Source organism: Alligator mississippiensis, chromosome 3 (genome assembly GCF_030867095.1).
Source record: "Alligator mississippiensis isolate rAllMis1 chromosome 3, rAllMis1, whole genome shotgun sequence".
NCBI lineage: Eukaryota > Metazoa > Chordata > Crocodylia > Alligatoridae > Alligator > Alligator mississippiensis.
Genome location: NC_081826.1, coordinates 130,975,973 through 130,986,985, shown reverse-complemented (window position 1 = coordinate 130,986,985; position 11,013 = coordinate 130,975,973). Strand labels below are relative to the sequence as shown.

The window sequence follows — 11,013 nt, the reverse complement described above, 5'->3', positions numbered from 1 at the left end:
ATTTTTATACCTGGAAGACCTGAGGTATGGCACCCTTACCTATGTTACTCCAGCTCTGGGCAAAGGGCTGGAGAAGTCATCCTTTCACTTGGTGTCAGTTCTTATAGTGGCATTTTACAACATCTCTAGGGAGTTCAGTGGCACAAGGACTCTCTATTTAGGGAATATTATTTATTCTGTAAATTATTAAGTAATAGATTATTTATGAAATAACTACCTTAAGCTTCTCCTGCTCATTTTTCCAGGTGATGAAATTATTCCATCTGAGGGAATGAATAATGCCAGCCAGCTAGGAAATTACAGCACAGCAAAATGGTATCTGCTTATTACCTCAGGCCATATTTATTCAGCATGGATTGACCCTCAGCTGTAGATGACAGCTCATGGCCCAATGAATGACAGAACTGGGCCATGGCAAATTGAACTTTCAGAGCCTCTAGCAGACTGATAGCTTGGAGGAAGCTCTGCATTAAAAACAAAGAATCATGCTATATTCTTGGAGCAAGAAATAAAGTAGGGCAGCCCCTAGGCATTATCTTTTAACCATTTCCCATTTCATTTTAGGCAAGTTTTTTTTTTTTCATTGATGAGGTTTTTCTTCTCCTTCTCAGCAGTCTTCTTTCAAAGCCCAGATGACAGCTGGATTTATTTCTGCTAAGAGTTAAAGAAGGTTTAATTTATTGCAATTCTAGGAAAATGTAGGGGTTATTCATAAATTGGTGGATCAGTATGTAGCCTTGTAGCCAGATCAGTGTTGCATCTGTGCTTTAGCATGGCCAGAGTGAGTACCATACTGCTGGAGGTACTGAACCAAATCTAATAAAGGATTTGTGTGTGTAATGAAGTATTTAATTTGAAGCCTTGCAAAAACTGAATGCAATAGAAAAGAAAAGTAAGCAGCTTTTAGAGACCTGATACTAACGGAACTTGCACAGCTACGCAATTTGGCCTGAGAGCTATAGATTTATCTTTCAACAGACTATTTCCTTCTCCTAAGAGGAAGTTTTTAATGGGCTGCTCAAAGGCTCTTGCAGCAACCAGTAAACTGAAAACGTCACTCTGGCTTGCACTGTTAGAACCTGCATTCAACACAGAACAGTGTAACGTGAAAGCTTCAATGCAGTGATTATGAAGTCTGCACTTTATACAGTCCTTGCAAGGAATACAGTTGTTACTGTCTGCTTCAAGTATTATTAAAAAAAAAAGGAAAGTATTATGTGTAAATTTTATTAGTGTGCATAAAATATGAGTTACTGTTCTGGATCTCAATTTACCAAAATTAGGTGGTTGTGTAATTAGGGCTTGTTTCAATCAGGCCCTTGGGCAGATGTTAACCAATTAGTCATGTCTTAAGTCAGAGATGGGCAATTATTTTGGGTGGGAGGCCACTTAATAACTTTTGGTGTCTTCACAAGAGCTACCTCTTGCGCTTTCTCTCCTTCCTCACCCTCTTGGGAACCTGCCTGCAGCTGTAGCATGCCCCATTCCCCACCCTAACCCAGAACCTGCTGGTTACGTCCACAGCTGATGCTAGGGCATCTGCCAAGGTCACCTAATGCTGCCATGTCAGCTCTGGGCAGAAGCAGTCCCGCCCACCCACCCAATGCAGCAGAAAAAGCCCCATGTGCCCACCTGGCACCATGCAGCCACTGTAGCCCATGAGTTGACAGCTGCCTGCCTACAGGCCAGATACAATCTAGTGGGCCAGATCCAGCCCGCAGGCCATATTTTGCCCACCCCTGCCGTAAGTAGTACCCCACCCACACATGCATGCAATTAATGGCATGATAAAACAGGGAGTAAGCCACAAAAAAAGGCTGCTGACAGACATGAAAAAAAAAGTGCTTTACCAGAAGAGGCAGACATCGTAGCATCTGTATAAACTGCATGCTTCAGCAGGGCTTTTTTTTGGCACTTGTATCTAATAGCCAATTCAATCAGCTATTTCAGGGGTGGGCAAAATGTGGCCCAGGGGCTGGATGCGGCCCACCAGGCCATACTATCTGGCCTGTGGGGCCCCTAGAAAATTTAGAAAATTAATATTTATCTGCCCCTGGTTACCTACAATGCAGCCCTCAATGGCTTGCCAAGACTCAGTAAGCAGCCAAAATAATTGCCCACCCTTGTATTAGATAAAAGTGCCAAAAACGCCCTGCTGAAGCACCCAATCTATACAGACGTTGGGCAAGCCGGGTCCAACTAATGCAATGCTTCTTCTGGACATGCGCTGGGCTTGGTGCAGGGATGTGCCAAGTTTAAACTAAAGCATGAGGGTTTTTTTTTTACATCTGTAAGCAGCCATCCTTATTACATAATATATATGTAGTAACTGTGGGTAGTTCCCACCATGACTTAAACTTAATGTGCAGCCAGGCTCATCAACTGATCTGCCAATCGAGGTTTTCAGCGTGAGGAGCACGTTGGAGCCTTTGACTCCAATGGCTCTCAAGGCTAGGAGCACTGATTAGCTGAGTGCTGCTCCCAGCCTAGGGGGCCTACCAGAGCCTTGGCTTTGATGCACCTCTGAGGTTGGGAGCAGCAGTCAGCTGATTGAGGCTCCCAGCCCTGGGGACACATTGGGGCTCCAGAGGCTGGGAGCCTTGATCAGCTGACTGGCTTGATACTTGACCAGGATCATGATCCCAGGATCCTACTGCACTGGCAATATGGTGCAATTAGAATCCGATCCCCAATCCCAGTTACAGTTCCTGTAACATTGTAGAAGGCGCAATTGTTGGGATAGCAGATCAGAACCCATTGCGCCCATAACTGAATGTCTGCCAGGGGCCTAAGAGGCACACAACTGCCTCCCCAAAAGTGTTTTGATATACAAAAACAGAATAGTAGTTAAATATCACTGTAGAGTATGAGCAAAGGTCATACTAGTCTACACAGTTCTAGCATATTACTAAAAAAAATGTTATAGAACATTCTAATTAATCTTCAATTTATGATTGTTTTTCCTTATATACCCCTTTCCTTTTTCCACTGGAATCCTCAAATGACAGTGCTAGAAGGAACCTCTAGAGATCAGCTTGTCCCTCCCCCCCACATGCAGACAGGTTCATTATATCTAAAGCATGCCTGAGAGAAGTTTGTCCAGCCTGTTGCTTGTAAAAATTTCCAGTGATGGAGGCAACTGAGCCACCCTAGGTAATCTGTTCCGGAGCATAAAAACATAAGTACCATACTGGGTCAGACCAATGGTCCATCTATCCCTGTATCTTGGTCTCAAACAGTATCAGAAGTGGACACAGATACAAAACAGACACAATATTACCTAATCAGAAAGAGTTTTGCAATACTAATCCTCAGTTTTACCTAGTACAAAAATAATAATAATAAAATCAGTCTCCTTAAATGTCACTTTGCTTAACATAATTTTGCAATAAAAGTTGAAGAAAAATATTTATCTGTGTTATACAGACACATCCTTATCCATGGTTTGGGTACTCATTATGACAGAAGACATATATATGGACTGTGTTGTATTTGGGCAAGTACTCCTTCTGGCCTAATGTGGGTATTTTCTTTATGACTGCATTGGCTCTAAGTTTTCCTTCCTTCTAAAATGTTGCAATACATTTTCTGAGTGACAAACAAAGTGGGAGGGTTACATTGCAAAATGTATCAGCAAAATTAAATTAACACTAACTCAATTTCTTAGCATGCAATAGAGATTATTGACTGACTAGATATAAATGACATTTTGTATATAAAAAATCCCTCCAATCAATTTTCTTAGTACAAAAAAAAGTAATTCAAAAATCACATTATTTGATATCAGAAATGGTTGCATATTCTCTGTTCATTTTGTGTCACATCTTCAGGCAGCTGCGCTTTCACACACTCTGTACACATATCAGGTCACATCATATGCACAGTTATTCATCATGCGGCTTTTCCATCATCTTCAGACCGAGTCTCCCAACCATTAACAGACTGTTTAAAGAAAAATAGAGTAAATTCACTGAATTAAAGAAATAAAATAAAAACACAAAACAAATGTATGTACTTTCCTCCAGAAAGTAGCAAACAGAAATAATTTGTTTAAACCAAGATTAAACTTTCCTATTTTCTTGTTCATTTAGACTCTTAGAAAATGTAGCCTCAGTTTAATTAAAGGAGATTGAGTCAAGCAGATGGGGTGGGATCAGAAACAGCATCATGTGTAGTACCTGGCACCAGCAATTAATCCTGCAGGCATGAATTTTCCAGAGTTGAAAAATCTTATTCCCATAACTGCAGTCAATGTTCCAGATGCAACTAAGTAAAAGATAAAAAGAACCCAGGTTAGCAGGTGAGGGGACATGTGAGGGACATTAATTCAGAGCTATAAGAAAAGGAGCTATAATTAATAGCACTGATTATAATATGAAACCTGTTTCTATCACATAAAAGTCAAGAAAACTGTCCTTTTTTTAACTAAAAGATCTGAAGCTCCTGCTAAAACTGAACTTGGTAATGTAATCTGACTGTGGTGCAGCTATTGCTGCACCATATAATAGATGTTTTAAATCTAATAAACCATTAGTCTATGTTTTGCAGATATATTTAAATGGAGACTTACCCAGGGAAAGCCACACATTCTTTGGATCCTGAGACAGCTGGTAAGCGCCTAGTCCAGCTAAACTGCCAAAGAGAAGACCAGCAGCTAGTGATGGGACGCTACCTTGAATAAAACAAAGGGCATTATTAGAAGAGGAGACATGAATATGGTTCATAAAGCAGTCAAACAAAAAAATCATTATTCACTCTTCTGAGTCAGACTACAGTTTAGATCAGGGATTTCAACACTCACCTGGGCCCCTGGGCTAAATCTGGACCTGCCAGCTTCAGCACCAGGCTTAATGAAGCCGAGCCTCAGCCACAGTTCACCACCTCATCCCCTGGCCCCATTAGGAACCCTGTGGTCCAGGTGCAATGGTTCCATAGGCCATATCTGGCCTGCAAGCCGCATCTTTGACACCCTGGTTAAATCAAAGGATCTTAATACTTAGAGAGCCTGAATTTTACAAACATAGCCATCATTCATACCTAACAAAGCACCATGCTTAAATGATCCTGCAGACAATATTACTGTCTTTTGTCTTTTAATGTGCAAATAAAGCATTGGTTGCCTTACAACGATACGATGTATAACTAGAAAAGTAAAGGGATCAAAGTTGAGACCCATGATAAATAAAGGAGATTTGGGGTTTTTTTTCAGTTCAATGTTACCACACTTCCCAGAGAGGCAGTACCATAAAAGATGGGGATTAATCAAACAGTAGTGGCTTGAGACTCAAAAAAATGAAATTTAAACTAAACTAGACAGCAAGAGCAGTTAGACAATGGAATGGCTTAATAGAGAAGGGCTCTGAGGCATTGATGATAAAAATAAATTATAAAAGGTTAAACGCATGCAAGACCTGATTCAGAGCCCACTGGAGATGTTGGAAAGTGATTATTGGGACTTTGGATCAAGTCTTTAGTGAAAAGCACAGCTCCTGATTGTCAAAGGAGGTGGGGGCAGGCTGCTGTTTCCAGTCTTGTCCTCAGGGATTCACAAATGACTGCCATGTACATGGGATTGACAAAATGCCTCCACCTATGTTAAGTGCATGATGTCTCCAGGAGCCAGGCAAAGGCTGCATTCAGCACCTGTTGCTGCTGGGGGCAGTACTTTGTCTTTTCTATTTGCAGGTCACCTTTAGACTGGAAATTGCCAGAGCAGTTGGCAAACATCAGCACTCCAAGTTTACCAGGATGATAAGCACTTAGTGCTACAGGAAACCAAATCAGTGTCAATTCTGCTTGTGCCCTGCACCAGCCACATGCTCTGGCCTGGTCTGTAACTCTGACTAGGTATTTTATTATCAGTGCCAGCTCAGTGGGGGCCCTTTTATGTGCCACTAACTCACTTGACTTGGCATATATTTGGTTGTAGAGGTAGTTGCTTAGCAGGATTCACAGACTCTGAAAGCTCCATTGGGAAAAGTATCAATAGCTCAGCTACAAACTGGTTCCGATCTGGCAGGAGGGATAAACAAGGGAAATAATGGGGAGGGATGATGCTGGATATGTGTATTGAGGGGGTGAGGTGCGGTGACTGAGATATAGAATCATAGATAAATCAGGCTGGAACGGCACTCAGGATCATCCGATCCAACTCCCAGCTCAGGACAGGACCATCCCTGTCTAAGCCTTTCTAGACAAGTGTTTGTCTATATGGCTCTTAAGACTTTCCAAGAATGCAAATTCCACAGCTTCTCTAGGTAATTTGTTTTAATGCTTCACCACTCTCACAAATTAAAAAGTTTCTCCTAATATCCAACCTAAATTTCCCTTGTTCCAGTTTAAGACAATTATTTCTTGCCCTGTCTCCTGCAGCCACAGAGAATAATCTATCACTATCTTTGGCCTTCAGGTACTTTAAGACTAATCAAATTCCTCTCCAGCCTTCTTTTCTCCAGACTAAATAATCACCATTCTTTTAACCTTTCTTTATAAATCATGCTTCCTAGGACTCTAATCATTTTTGTCACTTTCTATTAGACTCTTTCCAATCTGGCCACATCTTTTTTGAAGTGTGGGGCCAAAACAGCACTTCAGGTGAGGCCTTACTATTGCCAGATTGAGTGAATAATAGGCATCTCCTTTTTTGCCGGGATATTGGAACGGTCTGCAAATACTATGACCTGACTGGTTCAATATCTGCAGCTGTATATTTAAAATACAGATGATGATACAGAAGAGTCAAGTAAATTATACCCAAAGACAGAGCCATGCACTTAGCTATCATTCTTCCATTTTTAGCATGCTTATCTAATATTCTTACTGTCACAGGCTAGTCTTAGTTATTAGCAGGGACACAACACCCTCCTTTTTTTCTCTCTGAGTTACCTTATTCACTTTTACTATTCCTTTCAAAAAGCTTAGGACTGGGAGTCAGAACATGTGGGTTCTATTCCTGACTCTGCTACTGACCTGACACATGACCTTGGTCAACTCTGTCTCAGTTGTGCCAGCAGTGACGAGAGGATAACAATGCTTATTATTTTGTAATGCCCTCCTCACCACATATCCCCACTCACAGTGCAAAGGACGAAGTAAGTCAGCAGAAAACATACTAGTAAGCTCTCCTAAATTCCAATTTAATCACATTTATGGGCACAACTCCTGCCGATTCCAACTGTGTGGGAAGAGGTCCTCAGGGAACAGCATATAGCTCAAGACCTCATTAGACACCAACCTGTCCTAAAGAACTCATGAGGATTCCAAGAGAAAGCAAGGGCCTCCCTACAAGCACTTTCAAACTGAAGATTTACGTATCTGCATGAAGGAGACAAACTAAGAAAGAAAACAGGAAATGGAACAACAAATGAGAGAATACGGTTCCAAGCCTCACCATGTTCAGTCGAGTCTAGCAAAGCAACATGGCAGAGTAATTCAGAGCTAGCGCAAACATAATGCAGGTCGGACTTCCTACAGAAAAGTTAACCTTGAAAAATCAGCTCTCTGAGCAGCAGCGGTTACCAGCTTAAATGTACCATTTTCTGACGTGATAAGAGAATTAAGTGTGGTGTGTAAGATGGAGCTAGTATGATTTATGAAAAATAAAAATAATTACTGTCTTAAGGAAAAAAGCATTGAAAATTTTGTCTTATATATTATTTGGTAATATACAATTGTATAGGTCATTGATGTTCAAGACAGCAGCACTAAAGCCTCTCTGAAGCACGCTTACATGGAGTCACTCGAAGAATAAAAAAGCATAAAGCCAAATATTGGTAAGGAGTAGGTGCCTGATAGGGAATTTATCATTCAAAAACAGGAACTCAAATAAAACAGCGCCCCCCACACCCAAAACTACAGAGAGTTATCAGCACACAGCACTAACTGTCAAACTTAACAACAGCACAAAGTTAGAGATAATTGCTGTACAGAAAACTCACTCCTTTACTTTTACATAGGAGATATCATATAACATTTTAAACAATTATGTATCAGAAAATGTAAGAGTTTACCAATACCGTACCTGCTTTAATATAACCAGTTATTCCTCCTGATGCAACCAGTGCTGCATAGCCAAAGCCAATCCAGTCCCAAGCCATTCTGAAGTATAAAGAGGACATCAACACTTATTTACTGTTTTAATTTCCTCTCCTCCTCCACCCAGCCAGTTTTCTTTTAAAATGGACTTTATTGTTTATGAAGGAACCAATGAATTAAACTTGTAGATGAAATCCCTGACACTTCTTTTTTTATAGTTTCATAGTTTTGTAGTAGCTAGGGTCAGGAGGGACCTGAACAGATCATCTAGCCTGACCCCCTGCCATAGGCAGGAATGAATGCTGGGTTCACAAGACCCCAGACAGGTGATCATCCAACCTCCTCTTGAATTTGCCCAAGGTAGGGGTGAGGACCACTTCCCTGGGAAGCTGGTTCCAGATTTTGGCCACCCTAACTGTAAAATATTGCCTTCTGATCTCTAATTTAAACCTATTCTCTATCAGCTTATTACCATTGTTCCTTGTCACCCCAGGCGGTGCTGGGGAGAAAAGGGCTCTACCTATTTGCTGTTGATCCCCCCTGACGAGTTTGTAGGCAGCCACCAGGTCCCCCCTCAGCCTCCTCTTGCTGAGGCTGAACAGGTTCAGGTCCCCCAGTCTCTCCTCATAGGGCCTGTCCTGCTGCCCTCTCACCAAGTGGGTGGCCCTCTCCAGGCTGGCCACATCCCTTTTGAAGTGCGGCGTCCAGTACTTGACGCAGTACTCCAACTGTGGCCTGACCAAAGTTGCATAGAGGAGGAGTATCACCTCTCTGGACTGGCCTGAGATGCACCTTTGGATGCATGACAAGGTATGGCTGGCCTGGCTGGCTGCGGTCAATAATGACTCCAAGATCCCTTTCCGCCTCTGTGCTTTCAAGAGGGGAACTCCCCAGAATGGGAAATTGCAATATGAGCTTCCTTATACTTCTCTTCCAATCCACCCACGATCAAACATTGGCAAAACAGGAAAAAATTAACCTCACAAACATAAAATCCCAAGAAATCCCATAATCCCATAAAAGCCGATCCATGATCTCACCAAAGCTGAAACAGCCCTGGGCTGTATCCAACATGGTAAAGCCTAAAACATTAGGAAGGATTTTTAAAACATTGGAGGAAAATTAGGTCTAAAGCTCTAGAAAGCACGGACGTGCTGAGGGAGGGGCAGTGTCTAAGGCAGTGGTTCTCAACCCTTTTAGAGGTTAATTCAAGCTCCCACCACCACCTCAAAGTACACTCTTAGTTCTCACTGAATTTTTTCAGTGCACGAAAAGAACAGAGTAATTCATCTGCTGCAAAGAACTCAGAAAGGCCGCAGCACAGCAGAATGGCTTTGACACCATGGATCTCCTCCAGGTTTATCCTGCTCATCCTGGCAGCACACCTCCCAGGGCTAACCTTGCCTGAAAGGATCCCGAGGCAGCCCTGGAGGAGAATCTCTGCTCTAAGGCAGCCAGACTCAACAGAAGCCCCTGGGGCTGGTTCCCCACTAAACACCAGCCCTGATGACAGTGTGAAATGCAGCCACCTCTGATGGCTCTGCGGCCGCTCCAGCCCCTGGCTTCACAGTCAAGGCAGAGGTTGGGCTGGATGTAGTCAGCCCCAGCCCCAGAACTAGATCCAGATCTAGGTTCAGACCCCACCTCCCAAATCTGAACCCAGACTCAGATGAAGGTCCAGACCCAGACCAGATCCAATCCAATTCAGATCTAGACCCCACCTCCCTCTCACCCCCATGACCCCATTCCAGTCTCAGACCCAGATCTAGACCTCATTTCCCTTGCTCCCCTCTGGGTCCAGACCCAGACCTAGATCCAGGCCCCACCTTCCTCTCCTCTCCAGATCCAGACCCAGACCCAGTTCTAGACCCCACCTCCCTTACTCCTCCCTCCCGACCCAGTCCAGACCCAGACCCAGACCCTATCCGATCCAGATGTAAACCCCACTTCCCTTACTCTCCTCCCACGCTCCTGACCTGACCTGACCCGACCCGACCCGACCCGACCCGACCCAATCCAGATGTATACCCCACCTCCCGGTCTCTTCCCGCTCCGCGCTCTGCCCCAGCCCCCGCATCGCTACGCAGGGACAGCGGAGCAGCCCGGCCCCCGCCCGCACTGACCTGCACTCGCGGCGCCTGCTGCAGGCCCGAGCCCGCCCCCCGGGCGGGGCCAGGGGGCTGGAGCAGATGGGAGGGGCAGGGGCTGAGCACCGGCAAGGCTGGCGGGTGGGCATTCCCTTTCTCCTTCCCCCCCACCCGTCCTCTTTTTTTAAACTATCCCCCGTTGTTTCTGCAGCTGATCCCACCCACAGCCACTGCTTGGGAGTTTTAGACGCACACCCCTGTGGATTCAGACCCTTGAACATAACGCCAGTGTTGGGTTAAGTAGTGCAAGCCAAGAGGGTGTGGGCAAAAGGGTGGGTGCCTGTGCAGAGAAGAGGGGAGAGCCTCCCTTTCAAGGTCAGCAGGGTGATTCCTTCAAGTTCAGCTGTTTCTAGCTGAAATGGACTTCCCGGCTCTTGTTGCAAATGACACATTCCCAGAAATGGAAGCTGAGGGCAAACAAACTCTTTCTTGTTCATTTCAAACTACTGTGTATATAGTTTGATGCACTTTTCCCCCTTCTAGGCAGGGTTCTTTCTTTTATCTGCTCTGAGCTCCCCTCCTTAACAAGTCTCATCTTGAAGGCTGTGTCCTACCATAGCTCACTCCTAGGAGGGCAGGTCTATGATGGCTGTGCCATGGTAGTAGAACTGTCTCAGAGGACAGCTAGAGCACAAACCCAGAGCAAAGGACACAAAGGACCTTATCTAGCATCCACACAGCCCAGGGCCCCACCTAAGGTGAAAACCTGCTGACAGTGGAGAAATTGATCTTCATCCTCTTTATAAGGATGAATTCTTCACAAGTCTCCCCCTTTCCCTGTGCCTGCAAGAAAGAGCAACCTGGTTCCACATCAAAGAAAGTGGAGCAGAAT

General features: G+C 44.1%; 1 protein-coding gene across 2 annotated transcripts; it reads right to left on the bottom strand.

Moving 5' to 3' along the window:
- Positions 1-3,276: 3,276 nt before the first annotated feature.
- Positions 3,277-10,285, bottom strand: LOC102571162 (transmembrane protein 14C). 2 transcript variants are annotated; one of them, XM_006261975.3, is made up of 5 exons: positions 10,158-10,285; positions 8,021-8,097; positions 4,571-4,672; positions 4,179-4,266; positions 3,277-3,942 (listed from the first exon to the last, which is right to left on the bottom strand). In XM_006261975.3, exons 1-5 carry the CDS (start codon positions 10,268-10,270, stop codon positions 3,885-3,887), a joined length of 438 nt encoding a protein of 145 aa, XP_006262037.2. In that variant the 5' UTR covers positions 10,271-10,285; the 3' UTR covers positions 3,277-3,884. The 2 variants fall into 2 exon arrangements, with proteins under 2 accessions (XP_006262037.2, XP_014467064.1); XM_014611578.2 differs by lacking the exon at positions 10,158-10,285 and adding an exon at positions 10,068-10,151.
- Positions 10,286-11,013: the final 728 nt, after the last annotated feature.

What these genes read in the sequence shown, in the direction of transcription:
- LOC102571162 (XM_006261975.3), bottom strand. Translation starts at nt 10,270, where the DNA reads ATGCCCACCCGCCAGCCTTGCCGGTGCTCAGCCCCTGCCCCTCCCATC. An exon ending in GAATGTGTGGCTTTCCCTGG is followed by an intron (nt 4,267 to 4,570) that starts GTAAGTCTCCAT and finishes TCTTTTACTTAG; the next exon opens with TTGCATCTGGAACATTGACT. An exon ending in GGATTAATTGCTGGTGCCAG is followed by an intron (nt 3,943 to 4,178) that starts GTACTACACATG and finishes TTCTTTAAACAG; the next exon opens with TCTGTTAATGGTTGGGAGAC.